Source organism: Chelonoidis abingdonii, chromosome 10, assembly GCF_003597395.2.
Source record: "Chelonoidis abingdonii isolate Lonesome George chromosome 10, CheloAbing_2.0, whole genome shotgun sequence".
Taxonomy (NCBI): domain Eukaryota; kingdom Metazoa; phylum Chordata; order Testudines; family Testudinidae; genus Chelonoidis; species Chelonoidis abingdonii.
In genome coordinates, this window is record NC_133778.1 from 4,012,737 (window position 1) to 4,035,416 (window position 22,680).

The 22,680-nt window shown below is 40.7% G+C and overlaps 1 protein-coding gene across 8 annotated transcripts in view; it reads left to right on the top strand.

Moving 5' to 3' along the window:
• Nucleotides 1–22,680, top strand: part of AGAP1 (ArfGAP with GTPase domain, ankyrin repeat and PH domain 1) — a 651,846-nt gene that overhangs the window by 232,249 nt on the left and 396,917 nt on the right. For 5 of the 8 annotated variants that reach the window (XM_075069872.1, XM_075069873.1, XM_075069875.1 and 2 more), the window contains exon 3: nucleotides 3,653–3,740. The exons of 1 other annotated variant lie outside the window; for it this stretch is intronic. In XM_075069872.1, coding sequence (XP_074925973.1) covers nucleotides 3,653–3,740 — 88 coding nt within the window. Of the gene's footprint in view, nucleotides 1–3,652; nucleotides 3,741–4,540; nucleotides 4,553–22,680 lie in introns of all 8 variants that reach the window. 2 more of the 8 variants (XM_075069871.1, XM_075069874.1) reach the window with 1 other exon arrangement.

Below are 22,680 nucleotides of genomic sequence, written 5' to 3' on the forward strand. Positions count from 1 at the left end.
ACTGACTTCTAGGTTTTTGACAGCCAGTATGGCCTACATTAGAATCAACACACACTTGCTCATGTTCTCAGCTACAGCCTCCCTTGCTGTGAGACAGCAGCTCCTGCCACTGTGGTGGCAGAAGTGATATAGCAATTCATTGGGGGGCTGCAGTGACTCTGGAGTAGACCTTAGCTATTGTATGGCAGTCCTATTCTCTTCTATTTGCCTCATGGGACCTCCACCCTCTTCCTTGGGGGGTAGGATGGGAGCAGATGGGACACTAAAGCTCAGTGCCCTCCCTCCACCTCCCTGATTTCGCCAGGCAGATATCTTCCTTCCCTCTGATTCTTGGGATCCTGGGGAAATTCTGGACATAAAGAGGTTCTCATTCGCTTCAGAATGGTCCTGCTAGTTGTGCTGTTCAGACAGATGACCCTTTTATTCAGAGATCCTCTTCTCCTTCCTTTGTTAGCCAAGCTCTCTTATTCAAGGCCCAATGTATTGCCAAAATTCCTCCCCCGGGCCCCTCAAAAAAACAAACAGTAAAAAAAACAATCTCCATTAAAGGTCTTGCTGAAAAAAGAGAGCTCCTGGCTAAACAGAACTTGTCAAACCAGGTAGTCTCCACTTACAGAAATAATGTTGAGGGTCACGTTTTCAGTCAGACTGCAAATTTACCCTATGCCAGTTATGTAACTAGAGATGTCAAGACAATTTGTTCACATAAATGTTTGTTTTCATGCAGGTTGATCCTGGGACGCAATTTTCAGAGACAAGTTTTGAAAGTTTGGCCCAAAATGTTTGCAGCCACACAATTATGTAGAAAGAACAAGGAGTACTTGTGGCACCTTAGACTAACAAATTCATCTGAGAATAAGCTTTTGTGGGCTAAAACCCACTTCATCGGATGCATGCAAAAATAAAACCAAAAAAAAAAAAAACCTTTTGTAGTGATAATCAGGATGGCCAATTTCCAACGGTTGACAAGAAGGTGTAACAGTAGAGGAAAAATAAGCATGGGGAAATAGTTTTATTTTGTGTAATGACCCATCCACTCCCAGTCTTTATTCAAGTCTAATTTAATGGTGTCAAGTTTGCAAATTAATTCCAATTCAGTAGTTTCTTGGAGGCTTTTTTTATTTTTATTTTTATTTTTTTTTTTTTGAGTATTGCAACTTTTAGGTCTGTAATTGAGTGATCAGGGAGATTGAAGTGTTCTCCAACTGGTTTTTGAACATTATAATTCTTGATGTCTGATTTGTGTCCATTTGTTCTTTTACGTAGAGACTGTCTCCCTACCGTTACTCGCACCTTTTTGTCATCTGTTTGAAATGGGCCATCCTGATTATCATTACAAAAGGTTTTTGTTTTTTCTCCTGCTGATAATAGCTCACCTTAACTGACCACTCTCGGGATAGTGGGTATGGCAACACCCATTGTTTCATGTTCTCTGTGTAAATATATCTTCCTTCTGTATTTTCCAGTGCATGCATCTGATGAAGTGAGTTTTAGCCCACAAAAGCTTGTGCTCAAATAAATTTGTTAGTCCCTATGGTGCCACAAGTACTCCTCGTTCTTTTTCCTGATACAGACTAACACGGCTATCACTCTGAAACCTGTCACAATTATGTAGCAGTCTTGTATGCTTTGGGGGGAAGGAGAGGAATCTTCCAAATGAATTGGCATGCCCCATCAGTCTTAGCAGGTTTTCCAGTTTTAACTCTAGCAGTAACCTATAGACGTTTTTGCCTTCAGTTGAAGCCCTGTCACAGGTTACAGAGCGCATCCTTTTGTTTAGCTGGTGTTTGAGAATGAGGCAAATGCAAGCTCTCCAAGTGATTGAACTTGTCAAGAATCTTACCTCATACTTATTTTTAGATGTAGATGTTTCTGCATATACCAGTGTACTCAGTAATTCCTCTTCGGTGAAAATTAGATTAAAAGCTTCCGGTGTACTCCTTTTAAATGCTTTTCAAAGTCAGTTTACGCAGAACCTTACTGAACAGATGGCCTTCCTACTACCACTTAGCTCCAGCTTTACTTGGGATTTATTTATTTTGGTCTGTTGCTTAGGTTGGTAGCACCTAGGCTTGTAAATACAGTGGCATTTCCCTTGACATAATCCTGTTAGTTTCTTTGCTGCGACTCCCAAGCTGCTTGTCTTCAAGCTCTCCTCCCCACCCTCACCCTCCCAGCACTGTGGTCCAGTGCAGTAGATTTGATCCCTCCATTTTCTTCTGTCTATCTAAATTCCTTTCTGCTTTTATTCATGTTTTCCCCTCTTATAATCCACATCACTCCCTGCACCTGTGGCCTATTGGACAAGGGCTGGATCTATGAGCTTTGATTATGAGCTCTATGCTTAAGATACTTCCACAACTGCATTATTGGCAATCTTTGGAGTATGGAAGGAGAGTGAGCAACTTTCAGGAAGCTACCTTCACCTAGTTCTTTACTGGAGTATGTTTGCAGTGGGGGAGAATAGATCCAGGATCATAAAGCTTTCCCCAAGCCCACTGCTCCTCAAACTCTGTCACGTTGGGATTGTTTGGCATCCTGCTTACTGTTTTGAACAATCTTTATTAGGAAGACCACCTTAGTTCAGCATGTCGATAAGAAGGATGCCATGAAATGGATAGAATGTCTGTTAATATATTATGTGTTCATTGAACACTTTTATTGTGTTTGGAGATCAAAAGTGCACAGTGGCACACAGTCACTGACCCAGGAGCTTACGTACTGAACTGGATGGATGATAAAACAGTTGAGACTCACAAAGGAGAACCAGGAAAATGTGTAGTCTTGAAATCATGTATAGTATTCCACCTTGTCAAAAAGGTATGATCACGTAAATACTTTCAGAACTGTATTTTAAGGAGGAATTTGAATACAAGGGAATGATTGACAAATGCACAAGAGGGTGCTTCTTCCGAGTGTAGGGGTCAGCATATCAGAAAGTGAAGTAAATGGGCTACCTAAAGAGTGGTTTAAAGCAAGAATTTGGTGAAGCGAACAGAGCAATTGTAACTGCCACTTACTTGCAGGTTTTTAACAAATAAAAATTTCCTTTGTGTGACTCATAACAATAGTGTTCCTTCTACTGACTCTGCAGCAGCAGTTACACCAGAATTGCTACCTGGAATAATTGATGTTAATGGACAAAATAGTCCAACATGATGTGAAAGCTTTAGACAAGTTGCATTTTTTTAAAAAAGCATAAAGGATAGAATAAATGTTACTGCATTTTTTATTCAATCTTGATGTGCAGTTGAATAAAGAATGTTCTGGAAGTCTGGCATCCTTGGCGGTGGGTGAATGGGCTAAGATTGCAGAGCATTATCGTATATAATGTACAGTAGTGGTGGTGTGTGTGCCTAAGGAGGAGTAGAGGGAAAGGACTGTAAATAGCTTCACTTCTCATGGCATTCCTTTTGTGCTATGTATGCGGTGTGCTCTCACAATGAATTTTTTGGGGGTTCTGAGATATATTGCTTGTTTTTCTTGTAAATGATATTTCTCCTAAACATAGAAGTTAAAATATTAAATCTTCTTTTGGGGGACTGAGACATTCTTTGTTTAAATAAAATTATACAAATCATACTATTTATTATATTTTTTAAATATCAGAAGATTTTATTATGGCTCAATGTGTATCATCTTTTCATTGTAGGGAATTGTGGGGAATTTAGCTAGTGGCAAGTCTGCACTTGTGCACCGGTATCTGACTGGCACGTATGTCCAGGAGGAATCACCTGAAGGTAAGTGGATATGCAGATGATTAAAAGCATGCTGATTTTAGTTCTTTTGCTTTCATGCAATGCAGTGTTAATCCCTGTTTTTTTATGTATCATACAGAAATAGTACAGTAAAAAAAAAAATCATCATTGGTTGTTCTGCAATGTTGGTAAAAAAAAAAAAAAAAAGTATGTTTCCTTTTAACATTTGTCATAGTGGAGATAAGTAGAAGCAACGACAACAATTGTATACTTCTTTTTTTGTAATATCTTAACGTTTTAAAATTCTTTCCCATGAAATATTTGTGCATATGGGAAATGTTCTTAATCTCAGTTTCACAAATGCAAACACTACCCAATGTAGCGCTTACTACTATGAGTACTTCCATTAATTCCAATTTGGCTGCTGAAGGCAATAACTACTACCCTTGGTATTGGAAATATACAGGATTGGGCCCTTCAGTTTGTTGTACCAGAGACAGTAAAGATTTTCAAATAAAACTCGTGTTATGAATTTGCTCCGTTATTTTTAGAACACTAATTTTTGGGCCTGGAGGAGAACAATTTTTTTTTCCAATTCTAGTTTTATATTACAGTTTAATATGTAGTTCAAAACTTTCATTGTATTTGTTATTTAAATTTAAGCTTAGTCACTTGTACCTTTTGAGATCATGTATATCATCGTAGCACATAACTGAGGTATATTTTTCACTAAAAATATTTTCTTGATTTTTATTTATTCTCCTTATGAACTTTAAATCCAACTCTGAGACACTGAATTTCTGGTTCCTTCTTTTCCTTACTGGCTGTTCCATTCTTTGCAGATATGGATGCAGGTAACTATTCATTCTCTTCATGGCAGTGCTTGTCTTGTTTTGAAGAGGGAGGAGGCACAGCTTTTGTACTGTAGTGTTTTCCCTTTGTTTTGTGTATCATCTTAATTTTGTTTTTCTTTTGTTTTCTTAAATTTTAAGCACATCTCTCTGTCTTGTCCCTTTCTGTAGATGTCTTTTTAGCAGTAGTTGTATGTAGCTTCATGTGTCTACTGTAACACTTGTTTCAAATTAATGCTTGCTGTAGGAGGTTATACAGTTCAGAGTGTTAGAGCATAGTATTCTTGAGGTTTTAACTAGTCTTGGTAGTTTAAAATCTATGCAAGGCTTCACTGTGGAGTTTGCCGTTTTCATGGGCAAATGCAGTAGCGGTGCAAACATTTTCTAGATTCTATTACTTTGCATAAAAGAGACTTAAGTCGCTTCTCTACTATTGATAAAAGTGATGTGTGAGGGCCATTGCAAAAGGAGCAATAGTTGGATTTGTACATTAATGCTCAGAAATCCTGTACTGGACTGTTGGAAAAGGTGTTGGAAAGTCACTGCCTAGTCCTGCTGCTTCAAGCGGCTGTCAATAATGAGAACAAACAAAGATAAATGGTGGGCAAGTCCCAAAACAGAGAGCCTAACAATGAACAGAGCATAATCTGTATCTCCACTGATTTTTATTTATTTATTTATTACTTTCATGAGCAGAAGATAATATTTGATTAGTTCTTTCAGGAGACAAACTTGTTTCTGTTCTGTAGAATTTTAATGGCACTCTTTTCCCTAAACCTGGGATATTTAGTTCTTCTTGATTCTGTGATTTGTTGCTCTGTTCTGAGCATATTCCCATCTGTCTTCTTTGTCTTTAGGGATAGTTATTTACTGTACTTGAAAGTGACATTTAGGCTGTTTTCATGGACAAGATTAGATCACCAGAGCAGAGTCGGATCACTTCTTAGCACATCAATGTAGCTGACAGGCCTTACTAATGGCACCATGCATTTTCATTAACAGGTAAAACTGGAACAATTAAAAGCCATAATTCACCTTGTAAGCAAGAGTTAGGCTGTCCAGTTAAATCAGTACTTAAGAATTTAATTAACTCTGACAGCCTGTCATTAGTAAACGTCATCTTTGGAAATAGCTCTAGCCCCACATAATTTGTAACAGTCATAGTTTATCCTCTCCCCGTATCCTTGTGTGAAAACATACCCTCTCAATCTGGGTCCATACTGGCAGTTCGAGTGAATCTAGGCAAGGGAAGGAGCTTGTTGCTCCAAGTTCTGCATTGGGATTTAGATTGAAGCTCTGTGCATAAGGGATTCAGCTGAACTGTTAGCAGTAACTTTCAGATTGGATGCTAATGTGAGGAGCTGGCTTTGCCCCTTGCTGCTGACTGAAAAAGAATATGGGCTCTTTAAGTTGGACGAAGAGTAGAACATACCTGAGATGTTGTGGCTTATGCCATTTCTCAAAATAAAACAGGTTCTCATCTCAGTGGTATTTGTGAGCATGCTGGGTGGCATGGTAATTTACTCAGCGGCTGAACTACCAGGATCTAACTGTAATGTGCATGGGGTATGAAAGGCACCAGATACAGCCCCACACTGTGTGTGTTCCCTTTATCATTTGTGTCCCAAGTTGCTGCCACCTCAGTAAACCACCTTCTGGCATGGGTTGGCTAAGTGCCAGACCTCCTCGAGGGCTTTTGAATGTTTCGCACCATGCCAGCGACTGTTTCTAGTGAGCATTTAAGCATCAATATGGGCAATGTCTGTTTTCCTTCCACTTTCTTTGAGCCTGAGTGTTTCTTCCACCCAAAAATACACTTGAATTACATCAGCATATGGTGCAAAAAAATCTTTTCTCATCACTTATCTGGCAACTCTTTGGATTTTTAATTCTAAGTGAAAATTAGAAAATGAAAGCTGATTTATTTCCGTCAGTAACAATCCAGGAAATAATGCATGTTATAGCAGGATTTAATTCATTATACCAACCTCCCACTATGCATATATGCATACCCAGTGGGACAAGCATTTTCATTATGGAGGTATTTTGGTGTCTGACTTAAGAGAAAATAGATGTCTGAAACAACCTTGAAGCCAGAGTAGTCTATGAGATTTGCAGTTACATCACACTGATGTAGAAACAGGGAGCTGATTAAATATAGAAGACCTGTTGAAGTTGCCTGCCTTCTCATAGTAAAACAGGAAATGATTAGAGAATCAGCCACCAATCAGCAACTTGTATTGTGCAAGTACAAGACATGTAGTTGAGCTGCAAATATGTCACATTCAAACTGTCATCTTCACACCTACATTTAAAGAGTAGTTCTGGTTTCTTGAGAGGGGTGAACTGGAAACTGTTCTCAGTCACCAAACCTGTCCTCTTAACGATTATCTGTGGGTATATGTACACTTCAATTAAAAACCCATGGCTGGCCTGTGCCAACTGACTCAAGTTTGCAGGGCTCTGGCTGAGGGGCTACTTAAGCTCCAGCCAAGCTTCGGGACCCTTCCACCTTGCAGTGGTCCTAGAGCCTGGGTTCCAACCCGAGCCCAAATATCTACACTGCAATTAAATAGTCCCTTAGCCTGAGTCAACTGGCAGTGTAGACATACCATAGAATATCAGGGTTGGAAGGGACTTCAGGAGGTCATCTAGTCCAACCCCCTGCTCAAAGCAGGACCAATACCCAGACAGATTTTTGCGCCAGATCCCTAAATGGCCCCCTCAAGGATTAAACTCACAACCTTGGGTTTAGCAGGTCAATGCTCAAACCACTGAGCTGTCCCTCCCCCTATATTTGGACTAGTAAAAAGCTAATTCCATGGATGGTGTTTTTCTGCACACACGAACTTTGATACTGCTCTTGTGTGGTGCATTCCATTATGATACTGTACAGTTCTAGGTCCCCTTCTATTTGAGAATATTAAAATGTTTTGCAAACATGAATGAATTAAGCCTTGAAACACCAGTGTGAGGCAGGTACTGTTGCCATTTTGTAGAAAAAGAAACTGAGGCATGGAGCAGATACATGACTTGACTTAACCAAGGTGTCACATATAAGAATAAAATCCAGTCTCCTTACTTGCGTCATGGTGATTTAGAGAGGTTTTGTCTGTTTCAGGCTCCTTTTGAAGCTTCAAGCAAGTTAAATGGAAAGCATAATAAAAATACTTCTCCTATCCAAGAAGCAGCAGCATGGGGGGGGACTCAGTACACACAGTAAACCTGGACAGTGTGGGAGGGTAAAGCAGGCAGCTGAGAGAAGGTAAACAAAGAATGTGAGGTGCTCAGTCTGCCCAGGGTGTTTTCTAGGGATTGGAGGAGGGAAAGGAAGTAATAAGGAACTGTTATCTGGGTCCCTTTTTTGGACATAGAAAGTATAAGAGCTCGTGCTGAGAGGGAAGCAGGTCTCCTGTGGGAGGGATTAGAGACAGGATGAAAGATAGCCAGCTATAACCTGGGGCTACCAAATTTTTTTTTTTAATTCAATATTAGAATACAAACGCAATGGCAACTTCAAATGCTGTTGTATGTTTAAAGATGTACATACTTCTATAAAGATATTTAAGATAGTAAATTCTTATAAAATATGCTGATACTTTAAATTACCAATACGCGGACATTACAAAAATCATCCTTTACTTAGCCACAGAGATTGGAGGTCACAGTTCTTTTCCTCTCTTCTAACTGCTGATATCTTCAAGCAGCTCTGCTCTAATTGTAGGAGATTATGCACAGCTGTAGTGGTACAGGACCCTGAGTGGCTGCACTTTGGTACTTATAATTAAGGAAATATGCACAAAATATTAAATTATATTTAAAACTCTAGTGTTTGAAATATTTTTTAAAGATTGGGGGAAAAAAGTCCATAAAAGCAGTAAAAATCCTCCTCCTCCCTCATTTGAAGTGAACAAACATAGCACCCATTCTTGCAACTGATTCATTTAGGCAAGTACGTGATGAGGTCAGCACGGCTCTGTATGAGCACAGGAGTGCCCATATGTGGGATAGTTTATAGGATCGGGGCTGTAGTGTGGATCAAAAAGTGGCACAACGCCCATCCCTCGCCCTTTACACTTCTACTCCTGCTTAAATCCTTAATATGACATGCTAGATAAGTAACCTGCCATTCTGAAACATTTAAATGGGGCATGATTTTTCTTTTTCAGAATAAGGATTTTTTCTATGTTGTGTAGTGTCTCCAAGGCTAGACAGGCCATGTCATGTCAGATTATTCAGCTTCCCAGTGGCTTTTTGTGTCCACCATTGTCTCCTTTTAGAGATTATTGAAGTATTTCATCTTTGTATATTTGCTTTGGTTTCAGGCACCTTTCTAGAAAAGATTCACATGGTATCAGGTTTTATTCCTCTTGTCTCAAGGTTTCTCCAGACTTGGTAAAAAGTGTAGATTTCAGCTTGTGGTAAACTTGAGTAAAAAATGGTTTTCTAGTGCAGGTTGGCCATAGGAAGTGTGAAATTGTTACTTTTTTTATGCATTGATGCTTCTACCCATCATATGAACTTTACTCTTACTCTTAGTTTTGTTCTTTTGTTGTTTGTTGTCCAAGCTATGGCCTCTAGTGCCTATTTATTTTTACTTATCTTACAGTTTTGACAGGAGAGAATTCTGTGCAAGAAAGAGTGGGAGTAAATGTTCCTTTTAGAATTTCAGCCGCTTCTGTGGTTTAACTTTCCCCTGACATTCCTTTCATCTGGTCATAAACTCCTCATAAAGTAGCTGAATACATTTTACTGGAAAACTTAAATCTAAGAAATACTTGATTTGTCAATCTTGATAACCTTCCCTTTGATTTGTTCATCTGGGCAGTTCACTAACTCATAACGATGCTTGATGGTTAAATACATAGACAGAGTTTGAGCTTCTCCTGTTTCTCTAGTCAATTGAAAGTTTTTACTTCCTGTTTAATGTATTTTGCTTTGGTGAAGTGTTTGGAGTAAGAAGATTTGAAAGGAACATCTTGTCCTGACACTTTCATTTTTCCCTCCAAATGCTTCAGTCACCCCAAATTTCCATTTTTGCAACTGGGACCCCAGTGGTGCCTTCCAGTTCTGATGGACTTGAATTGTAGCAGGTTCTACCTATCATCTATTATAGAAGGATTATCATGTGTCTTTATCCCCTGAAATGTGCATATGGGGTGGAGCTATTTAGAAATAAGATACTTTATGCATTTGTGTACTCCTAATGTTATAGAGAGTAAAGAGAGACAGTATACAGATTTAGATGCTATGGTGTAGATCTTGCAATTAACTCCACACAGACAGGCCAGGTGTAGGGCGCTTCCTGTGGAAATCTGCTATGTAATCTCCGATTCCAATCATCTACTGCCCAGCATTATATTCTGAGTTGAGGGGAATAGCTCTGTCCCAAAGGTTACATTTTTTGTTTACTGTACAGTGCAAGTAATCCTTCAACATCTGAGCAGATAAAGAATGATAAGTAATAAAGGTCACTTTTTATCCTCTGAATAGAAACTTCTCAAAGGATCCCCAGGCCCTGCTGAAAATTCCATAATTGATGATTGAATAAAAATTCATGGACTTCTAAACCATGTAAACTAACTCAGCTGTGCGATGCCTAGAAAAATGAAAATAGAATTCCAAATGCTAAAATGATAGGATTTTCAGTCTGCAATGTGTTAGAATGTAATCTGATGTGATTGCACAAATGAAAAAAGGAAAACCTTGAACTGCACATAGATAAATACTTAAATATTAGGGCTCTATTCTTGGCTTGTTTCATGTCCCTTTTGAGTGGACTGAAGCTATCTACTGTTCTACTAGCGTGTAGTACCTTTCATGATACCATTGTGCTCCACTGAAATTGTTTAGGTGTTGCACACGTGTATTCAGTGTGGAGAGTTGGGAAGCCAGGAAGAGCTCTCTGGACAATTGATATGAACTCTTTACAAATGGGGATTGGGGCACTTTAGAAAGGTAAAGGATGCTGTCAGTATGAAGAAAGTTTAAAAATAATTTCAGTGTTTTCTTTAAAAACAAAGTCAATTTTGCATCACATTGTCTGACTCTCCTTTTGCCAGCAGTCATCATATAAAAGAGCCAGGTGTATAAAAAACAATGATTTTTTTTCTTGCACACAATACAATACACTCAAACCCTCCTCTCACTGCCCCCCCCCCCCGGATGCCTTACACAGATGTGTTTTGATTTTCAGGAAGTTCAAGATTTTTTAAATTTGCTTCAGTTTGAAGACTGTTTATCCTCTGTGGCTTTTCTGGGAAGCTGCTAGTGGGGGAATCTGTGACCATGCTCTAAATACATGCTGCCACACTAGTATTTACAAAGGTCTTCCAAACATCTTGGGGTGTTTACCTACCAAAAACATATTTCAGTGATAAGTGAGAGTTGAAGAGAGGGTTTCTAGTTGTATATTAATGTAGAATAGTAACATTAAGCTGACCGGTGTCCCTGTAGGTTGTACAGAATATCCCACCTACTAACAGAAAGCTGTGTAATAGCTGAAAGAAGCCAAAGTTATTTGAAGTGAGTTGGAATATTTCTCCTAGCCTTGCAGACCATCCAGCTGGTGTTCTGAGGCTGTACGAGAGGATCGGGTTTTTGTCCTCAGGAAACTGAAGCGCTCTTATAAATAGATTTAGAGGGAAGCTAAATGTAGTTGCATGAAATTGTTCTTCCTCTCTACTTTTTGCTCTTCACAGCAGCAGGAAAAGGAAGAAAATGGCTAGTCAGGCCTAGTTGCTGATGGAGTGGCTGATTAGTGCAAGATCAACATATGCCGCTTTTGCAGTGGAATATCACAGACTCATAAACATGTAGGGCTGGTGGAGACCTAGAGCGGTCATCTAGTCCGGACCCCTGAGCTGAGGCAGGACCCTAAATATACCTAGATCGTGCCTTTCAGGTGTTTGTCTAACCTGTTCTTAAAAATCCCTCCAGGGAGGGGTTTCCACAAGCTCCCTTGGAAGCCTGTCCCAGTGCTTAACTATCCTTATAGTTAGAAAGTTTTTCTTAGTATCTAGCCTACATCTGTTGCTGCTAACCTGGGAACAATTGATCACCATCCTTTTTACAACAGCCCTGAAGACTGTTACCAGGTTCTGACCCTTCAGTCATCTCTTCTCAAGTCTAAACATATCCCCATGTCGTTCTTTATAGGTCAGGTTTTCTACTCTCCTCTAGACTCTCTCTCCAGTTTGTCCACATCTTTCCTAAAAGTGTGGCATCCAGAATTTGACACAGTTCTCCACTTGAGGACTCACCAGTGCAGAGTTGAGTGGGACAGTTACCGCATGTGTCTTATGTATGATGTGCCTGTTAATACATCCCAGAATATTGGCCCTTTTCTCCACTGCATCAAATTGTTGATTGATATTCAATTTGTGATCCACTATAACCCCCAGATCCTTTTCAGCATTACTATTAACTGGCAAGGCAGTACCCCATTTGGTAGTTGTGCATTTGTAATACTTGATATCGTGTAACACTTGTTTTTACTGAATTTCATCTTCTTGATTTCCATCCAATTATCCAATATGTCTGTTGTTTTGAATTCTAATTGTGTACTCCTCTTGGTTTGGTGTCATCCAGAAAAGATATGAGAGTATTCTCCACTCCATTATCCAAGTCACTAATGAATGTATTGACAAGTACCGGACTCTGGACTGGCACCTGTGGGTCCCCACTAGATATGTTCCTCCAGTTTGGCAACAATCCTTATATCATGGATTGTTGTGGATGTCTTGAGATTTCATGTTCATATTACATTATCTCTGTGGAAGATTTTTTGGCTTTGTCTTCTGTTTAGAGATGATGATTCAAGCAGATGAACTATTTTTCTTCAGGGCTTTTTCTTTTTTACTGTTGACATTCAAATATGGAGTGATTTTCTGGATTTTTAATCTCTTGATATATATATTTTGTAGACTATAAGAACTTGACACACACACACACACACACACACACACACACACACACGTCAAGTTCTTATAGTCTACAAAATCCTTGCAACGGTTCATTAAAACAGCATCTCTGTTTATATATGCTGAATCCTCCCTTTCTCATTCCCTGATGAGACTGACAGTGCAGTTCAGAGAGAATTCTCTGAATGCTGCTGCAACCCAGAGCAATACTGTTTAAGCATCCCACAAATAAGGAGATGTTCCTTTGTGGTGCATATTCATTCTAAAGCAGAAATTTGTGCTTGCTCTGCTACTGAGGAGAAGTTTCTAAAGAAACTGTTTCCTGGAAGGAATTTACCTCTTTGCTGGTGTGCATGGGGGAAAATAAATGATTATGGTTAAATAGGGTTGCCAACCCTCCAGGATTGGCCTGGAGTCTCCAGGAATTACAGCTTGTCATGTAGATGAAATCTCCAGGAATACATCCAACCAAAATTTGGCAACCCTGTTGTGTTCTGAATCAGTCTTTTTTTGAACATCCCAGTTTTAATACATTTCTAAGAGTTCAACAGCTGACTCCCACTTAATTTCAGTGGAATTTGAGGGCCTAAATATCATAGGCTCCTTTAAAGATTCCACATAGATAACAACAATTGCAGTCAACTCAGATTTATAGCTAAGATTACAAGTAAATCTGCTGCTAGTGATGAAGATAAATCCTGCCAACAAAGCACTGATGGACTTTGTGTGAGTCTGAGTGAGATAGGGGTCACTTGATTAGCTATTGGTGGAAAAAGGGAGTTAGGCACTTTCTTTTATATATTTGGCTTTTGTATTCATTTTAAAAACCACAAGTTGACCTTTCTAGAAATACCTTTATTGTTAAGCATCTTAAATCTTAAAACTAAGTTAAACTTCCCTTGACCAATAATGCAATGGAATTTTCCCCAACTCCTATTAGATTTGATTTTCACTAATTTTCATCCATCTAATTAATCCGTTGCTCCTTTTTTGGGGTCTAGTCACAAATGTATGTGAAGCATCAACTGCTTGCAGGTCCTTAAGTTTTCTTTGCATCAGATATCATTAGCTGATGTCGATTGTGGTTGATGCCAAGAAAGGTCTCTTGGTCAGCTGTTGTAGATGCTTTTCCTATTGGCCTCCCACACAGCCAAGCTTGGCAGGCACCATCTGCCTGACCTCTGGAGGTGTGACGGGAGGGAGTGGTTGGTTGGACTCTGAAGAATCCCTGTTTTCAGAAGATGTGGGAGAGTAGAGCTTCCTAGACAGGGAAGGTAAGGTGCACAACCGCTTCATGCCCAGTATTTCAGTCATTCTGACTCAGTAACCTGTTTGTTTTTTCCCCCCAAGTATGTGGATGCCTAGGTGAGCCTGTGCAGGGGAAGCGAGGGCTGGAATGCAGGACCAGCTTTGCCCCTCACGCCCATAGTGGGCAGTTCACAAGAGGAAAAACCAAGCAGAATTATGAGGAGAGAATAGGTGTTAATTAAGTAGACTCTCTGTTCCAGAGAGGTCACCAAGAAGATTGTGAGCTCTTTGGAGTAGGGACATCTTGATTATTGAGTACAGTGTCCACCACAGTGGGGCCTTTATTCTGATTCTGGCTTAAATCTTACTGTGTTACATGTTAATAAACTATTTCTGTGTGTCCCAGCTCCCATCAGTCACGAGTAGCTTTTCACCTTCCTCCAGTAAAATGTCTGTAACAGGAAATCAGAGGATTCTGATTGCATAGTCTGTGCAGTACACAATGTTCCCCATAAATGTCTGGGAACAATGGCAAAAGGATATTTTTGGAAGAACTTTCAAAACTCTGCCAGAGATGTAATTTCAAGTGAAAGAAAAATGTAGCTTTTGCAACTTATTTTCTTGGAAATGATCTTTAAACCAGGAAAATAAAATGGGTAACTAAAATACTCCCATTGGTTGGAGAGAGTTCCTAAATTAGTGGACCTAGATCTTAAAGTGTCACTGCTTAAAGTTAACTACTTCATAGACTGTTTTCTTAACATAGTTCCTCCTTTTCATTCCACTGGAGCTTCTGGGTGCTCTCCACTTAAGAAAATAGGTCATTTAGGTACGTAATAGTAGGCCCCTGTTTTTGAAAATGTTATCTGTGGGTTTCAGGTGTTCCCTTTTCTCTGCATTATCTCTCAGCAGTGTTTGGTATGGACATGGAAGATGGTTAGTAGATATATAAAATAAAGGTGAATGTTACATGTATAGTTTCTAACTTTCGGTTACATGGTAGTGTGCTCTGTCACAATTACTGTGATACAATTACCAAATAATCTTGGTTCAAAACAGAGAAGAGAACATGTTTTTGTGTCGCACGAAAATGACTTACTGTTATTCCAGGCTTCCTTTAGTTTTATTGCAGTTCTTTTCTTTGATTAGTTTACAGGTTAATTGCTGCTAGATCAGTCTAACTTTAACTTCAGGAGTGTTAGCTGCGGTGTAATATTGTGATGAAAGGGCATCTACTGTATAGAAGCTTGTGGAGTTATGTTTTAGATCAGGGGTAGGCAACCTATGGCACGCGTGCTAAAGGTGGCATGCAGGCTGATTTTCAGTGGCACTCTCGCTGCCTGGGTTCTGGCCACCAGTCTGCGGGGCTCTGCATTTTAATTTAATTTCAAATGAAACTTCTTAAACATTTTAAAAACCTTATTTACTTTACATACAAAAATAGTTGAGTTATATGTTATAGACTCTTAGAAAGAGACCTTCTAAAAATGTTAAAATGTATCACTGGCACACGAAACCTTAAATTAGAGTGAATAAATGAAGACTCGGCACACCACTTCTGAAAGGTTGCTGACCCCTGTTTTAGATAGTCCTGGTATCCAGTCCAGGCTGTGTATGTTTGCTAAACTCGGTGAAATTATGCTGAAAGCTTGGGAGGTTTAACTGACCTAAAGAAACTTTAGAGAGCTGGTGTTAGTGAGAGATTGTTGTGTGTTCCGTAAATAACCTACAGAACATGTGTTAATGTTTGGTGAAATGAGCTAATGTTATGTAAGCTGAAACATTGAACATCTGTCAAGGTTTGGATTTTAAGAGATACTTTTTGGAAAATAAGTTGTTTTGTTTTGTTTTTCATTGGGGAATACAAAATTAAAAGGGCAGAAGTACTTTCAGTTGGTAAAAAGACTATTCAGCGCTTCTCTTCTTCAGTAAGCACTGTTGTGTATTTGAGCTTTTAGAACTTAAAACATAAATTTGAGCAGCTTTGGTGTCCTGTCACCAGCATCGAAATACACACTTCAGTGTATTGTGTCCTGCCCAACAAAGTGGATCGCTATTTTGAAAGTTTTGGAGAATGGTGTATTGATAAAATACATCTTACATAGATTGTAATACAGAATTGGGGGGAGGCTTTCAGAGGCACAGATGGTAATTGGGTGTCTGACTCCTGTTTGTGCATTAGAAAATCTCCCACTTAATGCCTGCACCTAACAAGAATTCTTTCTTCTAGATAAAACTAAGCATCACTAAATATGCTTCATTATACATAAATAAATACAATGAAAAATGGAAGCTGTGTGTGCCAAAACTGAATAAATACATTATCACATAATCTGGAATCCCTGGCCCTTCATGTCCCTCCCAGACTCTGGTGTGTTCTTCCCTAGCTTTTCTAGGGAAGGTATCGTTTAGGTTATAAGATCTTCAGAACATGGACTTCTTCTCTCCCATGTTTTGTGTAAAGCATCTAATATTTGGTCCTAGAAAATAATGATGAAAATCTTTTTAGAAGCAGATTGTTGATGGAGATTATGAAAAATTCATATTCTAATAGTGAGAGGTGTGGTCGGGTATTGATTGTCTTGTTATAAAATAGGTTGGACAGATGGTTTAATAGGTGGTTTAGGTAGCTCCTAACTACGTTATGGGGGGGGGGGGGGGAATTCCCTGTAGGTTGTAATTTAGATACTGTGTTTCTATACTAGTTGGGAGATGGGACAGGAACAAAATATGTGGGGAGAGGAATATAATTTAGAAATTGTGAGGACAAGCAGAGGAAAACATTTTGAATTTTTATATTAATCTTTATCTTGTGCCATGCTCAAAATTTTTATTTGAGAATAGTTTGTATTTGGAGTTTTGTATAGATTAGAGTCAGAAAGATGAGGGGGAAACAGGTAAAATTTGTGGGATATTTTAAAACTTGTAATAAGATACTTGAGTTATTAAAGGTTTTAAAGTCCTTTTAAAGATCGCATTAATAATTACTCTTTTTCACTTAACCCATTTTAGCACAGAGAAAAATCATGATTTACTTGATAGCCTCAAAAATCTTTGTTAACCTGCTAATCAAAACAAAGTTGTAGTCTAAAGAAGCTTGAGCAAATGTGATGGTATTGTGCAATCTGAATTAAATAAAACTAAGAGGAAATGGTGCTAGGAAAGGGTACTGAAAATAAGGAACAAAAGCAAAACAACAATGTAGGAAGAATGCCATTTAATTGTTTCAACTAACCTTCAGTTTCAAGATTCAGCATGTTCACGTAAATTTGCAGTAATAGGTCTTCGTGGAAAGGAGACAAACTAGGATCAAGAGCAAACAGTCCACTTCAGTAAGGATTGTTGAGAGTGTGGCTGGAAAAATCCAAGAAATGGAAACTGTCTCGCTGCAGTTTACATCCACTTTTTATTTTAACTGCTAAATGAGTTTTAAATACAGCCTGAAAAAGAAAGGCATGTGGCTATGAGCATCTGGGTGTAGCATGGGGTTGAATTGGGCTGCTGTTCCCTTCGGCTTTCTCTGAAAATGTCCCCCCATTACAGCTCTTCCAATACTTGCAGCAAGGGAAGTTAAGAATGCTTGCTGGCACTTTTCTCACCTTGTCCTAGAACTGTGCTAGTGCAGATGACATTGTTAAAAAGTCAGTGGCCAGTCTACATGACCTATGACAACACAGTGAAGGTGGGAGACTTAGGAGGTCCCCAGGGTAGGTAAGTTCTGGGAGATTCAGGTGACAAGAGCTTCAGCCTTCATTCATGTTAATAGGTATTACATGCATCATTGAGAAAATGTATTTACTTTTAAAACATGCAGAATCTGCATGTAGATGTCACAGTTCAGGACAACTGCTCTGACCAAAAACAACGAGGAGTACTTGTGGTACCTTAGAGACTAACAAATGTATTTGAGCATAAGCTTTCATGTGCTAAAACCCACTTCATCAGATGCATGAAGTGGAAAATACAGTAGGAAGATATATACACAGAGTACATTAAGAGATAGGGATTGCCTTACCAATTCTAATGAGACAGTTCAATTAAAGTGGGCTATTAGCAGCAGGAGGAAAAATCCCTTTTGCAGTGGTAGTCAGGGTGGCCCATTTCAAACAGTTGACAAGAAGGTGTGAGTAACAGTAGGGGGGAAGTTAGCATGGGGAAATAGTTTTTAGTTTGTGAAACGACCCATCCACTCCCAGTTTTTATTTAGGCCTAATTTGATGGTGTCCAGTTTGCAAATTAATTCCAGTTCTGCAGTTTCTCGTTGGAATCTGTTTTTGAAGTTTTTTGTTGAAAAATTGCCACTTTTAAGTCTTTAATTGAGTGTCCAGGGAGGTTGAAGTGTTCTCTGACTGGTTTTTGATGTTATAATTCTTGATTTGGGTCTGTTTTATTCTTTTGCTAAACTGGACAGTCTGTATGCAAATGTACATGGCAGGGGGCATTGCTGGCACGTGATGGCATATATCACACTGACCAAACAAAGACTCTCATACTCAGGCTTCTGGCTTCCCAACCTTTGTCTTTCTGGAGTGAAGACCTGTGCCTCTCTCCCTCCTGACCAGGGTATTTCCAGGCTGAACAGTTCCCTGCCTTCATTGTTATTCCCAGCAAAGGACAATCTGTCTATACAGGCCTGCTTGCTTTCTCTGCAGAGAATAACAGTGTCATTTCCAGAAGTCTTAAGTTATCATACAGTTTTGTCTAAGGTAAAAGCACTAGAGGGAAAACATATTGAAAACTGTAAAAAAACAAACACACACAAAAAAAACAACCTTGTGTGAACAGGCTTACCAGAGGACATCTGCCCCATCCCCGCAGTCTCCAGAAGGGCTGTCATTGGTGTCGGTCCTTCCAGGCTTTCCCTAAGGACTGAGCCCTTTGTGGAATGGAGGGCCTGTCTATTTGCTGTATCAGAACAAAAGTCCTCCACCTGTTTAAAACCAGCTATTTGTCCCAAAATCCCTTATTTGTCGTTGGTCCCTGGAAAATCCAGTTTGAAGTCCCAGGGGATATTTTCAAAGGGGCTGATTGCCAGAGGAATTACCTTAGCGTACCACCTCCTTCTAGAGAAGCTACCTACAGTCTCACAATAACACAAACAATTGCATTTTTAATACAGGGGACCCCAAAGGTATTAAACGTAGTAGAGTAAGGTTTGTCCAGGATATGGCAGGAAATTGTCGTCGTTGCAGTGGTTTCCAGGGTTTGGGGCATATGCTTCTTAAGTTTTTTCCCCCCCTGAATTTTACATTCTTTGCAAAACTGAAAATACTTGCCAGAAGAAAATGTGTTAATTCACAGTGCTAGTTTAGTATTGTGGACTCTTTAAAGCCATGTCTGTACTTGCAACACTTAGTACACTTCTACCTTGATATAACGCTGTCCTTGGGAGCCAAAAAATCTTACCGCTTTATAGGCGAAACCACGTTATATTGAACTTGCTTTGATCTACCAGAGTGCGCATTCCCCCCCCCGCCCCCCCCCTCCGCGAGTNCCCACCTCCGCGAGTGCTGCTTTACCACGTTATATCTGGATTTGTGTTATATCGGGTCACATTATATCGGAGTAGAGGTGTACCCATATTCTTGCAATGGTCCAGGTGTACAGGTCTGCTCCCTAGTGTACACAGTGCTCAGGTGTTTTTACTGCCTTGTAATTTATACCCCTGAGAAGGTGGTAAATATTATGCAGTCATGCCAGGTTCAATCCTGAAGAGTACTGGAAGTCTCAGACGTACTTCGTTCACTAGTTAGATATCACTGTCATATGCAGGTTTCTTGTGCATCATGATAGGAGAGAGTGAGTGATTTTTAAATATAAATCTGTTTAAATGCCATAGAAATTATAATATTTTAGGTGTGATATGAAATATACATTTAATATTCTAAATATGAACACCTTTTCTCTTTGTTAGGGCTAAACAATAAGGTTCACAGTGAGATCAGGAAGATACCAATTAATGCTTCGTTTTTTGACCCATCACAGCAGAAGCAGCTAGAGAACAGTATCAGGTACCTTTGTGTAGCTTGGTGTTTGCTTTTATGTCAGCTATTAAGTAGGGAGATTAAACATCATTGAACGGATCATGGACAATTGCAGATATTTTTAAATATAAGTGACTAGGGACCAGATTTTCAGATGACATAAAATGATGTTGCTTTATTGAATTCAGTGGAACTATGCTGGTTTACACTTCTAGTTGTTCAGAGATCTCAGTCTGGTCCCCTGTACTGACACGAGGTCCTCCTATATGTCCACTTAGCACATAACTGGTACATCTATCGTAGGAGCAATACAAGCTTCTACCTTGGTGCTATAAAGTATATAAAGGCTGATGTATATGGACTGCCTCTGGGAGTGTAAAGTTATGCATAAATCAGGTGTTTTTGTCAAATTCCTCACTGATGCTACCACCAGTTTAGCTCCACTGACATTAGCTATTGTAGGAGTGCTACTTCAGACAGGATGTCCATGGTCACTGTTACCACCAATGGGAAAAGTTTAGCAAAGTCTACTGTAGACAAGACCAAAGCCTATTCAGTGCTTGGTCTCTTGGTAAGACTCCCAACAAGATGTCAAATGTAATGGTGGGTTTTGGGAGTATGCAGTATTTTTCTCTGCGGAAAGTTCCATGTTTCCTAACAGTGGGATTCCAGAAGTGTGGACTTATCGTTGAGGAGAAACCTTGAAATGGCTTTGGTGATACTAAATGCATCAGCAGCCACCGTATGTTCAACCAGATTTGTCAGAAACAGATGAAACAAGAAATGATCCACTCCTGTGCAAGTGATGTTTTAACTGAGACATTGCTTTCTGTTGCAAAGGAGTCACCAGAAGTTAACAGTAACATTTGTGGCAAAAGATATCCCTAAATGCTGCATTTGTGGGCCAGGGGACAGTACATTCCTAAGAGATCACACAATAGCTTAGCCAGACAGGATGTTAGCTTAGTGGGGTGCTTCTGTTGGTGGAAACAGAGCAAAGTACTTCATAGAGGGCAGAACAGTCACAGTATCAACCTGTAAGAGTTAAGGGTGATATGGAATGGCCTTGAAGCATTTAATATAGCTTCTCAGTTGGGATGATCGCACTATGATGAGGCTTGGCGGAATATGTTCTTCAAGTGATTGCTTATGGCCATTCCAGTTAGGCCTGTGTGCACGGCAGCCAGAAGGTTTTACCCGTAGCAGTACTCGTCAGGTCAATCCAGGTGCCCCCTGGAGTCGCGCCTTCATGGCGTTGGATATAGGGCCCTGCCAGCCCACCACCACATCAGTTCCTTCTTACTGACTGTGATGGTTAGCCAGAACGTTCGTATCTCTTGTTTCGGCAACACTCTCCTATCTGGGAGAGCCACAACCTGTAGCTGCCATCCATGCTGGAGGTATTCAAGGTGGTCAAGGATTTTATCGCCCTCACGGCACCACCTTACCCTCCAAGGTGGGATAAGTCTCCTACATTTGTCTCAGCAGCATCCAGGAGATCCTCGGTGCTGTCCAGGGGCAAGCCAGTAATGATGTTGCACCACTCACCTTCCCCCTGTGCTCACGTAGGGGAGCTGCACCAGTCCCCAAGTTCCTGGCACCAGTCTCTGGCACCGATGGGCACCGCTCCTCTGTTGTCCTCCAAACAGAGTCCCCTACTGGTTGAGGAGAAGCAGGAGATTCAGGTCTAGTAAGCGTGGACAGCAGCCTCATCTGGGACCATGGCCTGATCAGTGTCAGGCTCCTGCCTAGTGGCCATTCTGGAAGCCCTGGGCATTCCACTAGGGCCAGAGTCAGAGGTCCTCTTCCAGATTGGCTTTGGTGCCTCTGGTGTATCAACAGGACCAAGCGTTCCCCATGCCAGCACCTACTGCCCTGGAAGACCAGGCACCGAGAGATCCCCTTGGCGCTGAGGGCAGGATCCCAGCTAGGGCCTCATCCTCATCCTTGCCTGATGAGGCAGTGGCGGGAATGTCAACGACCCCTGCTCTGAAGGAGAGCAGGGTGCTCCAACAACTGCTGAGGAGGGAGGCACAGAACCTGGGGATCCTGGCAGAGGAGGTCATTGAGACATCAGACCCTATGGTGGACATTCTCGCCTCCTCTGGTCCCTCCCCATTGCTCTGCCACTTATCAAAACAGTGTGGCAGAACCCCGTCTCCTTACCACCAATGGCAGAGAGGAACAAACAAAAGCACTTTATTTCCTCTGAGGAGTTCAAGCACCTATACATTCATCCCCTGCCAGACTCCCTAGTGGTCGCCACAGCGAATGAGCTGGAGTGCCGAGGCTACCAGGGTCCCTCCCCAAAAAACTGGGAGGCTAAAAAACTGGACCTTTTTGGGAGAAAAATCTACTCCACAGGAGGGCTCCAGCTCAAAGTATCTAACTACCAGGCCGTCCTCAGCAGGTACATTTACAACTCTTGTGGAGCAATGGGAAAATTTACCAAGCTGTTGCCAGAGGACTCCAGGGCAGAGTTTTCCTCCTTAGTAGAGGAGGGCAAGCTCATTGCCCAAGCTTCGTGGCAGGCGGTCCTTGACGTGGCGGATACGGCCGCCCACACCATAGCCTCGGGATAAGCCAGGAGCTCCTTCTCATGGCTACAGGTTTCAGGGCTCCCATATGAAGTCCAACAAACCATTCAGGACCTCCCCTTCGAGGACCTGGCACTCTTTTCAGAGAAAACTGATTCTTGGCTTCATAGCCTGAAGGACTTGAGCCACCCTCAAGTCCCTTGGCCTCTACACTCCGGCTACACAGTGGAGACACCGTAAGCTGCAACCGTAGCCTTGTTTTTTCCACCCACAAAACAGACAGAATTTTTCTCGGAGGAGTGGAAATAATAGGAAGAGGCCACCCCCCAATCAGGCTAGGGCTCTGGTCAGGCAAAATAGTCCTCTGGCTCGAAGCAGAACTTTTGACGGTATACCCAGGGGCAATGCACCAGTCTGAATTCTGGATCCATCCTGCCTCA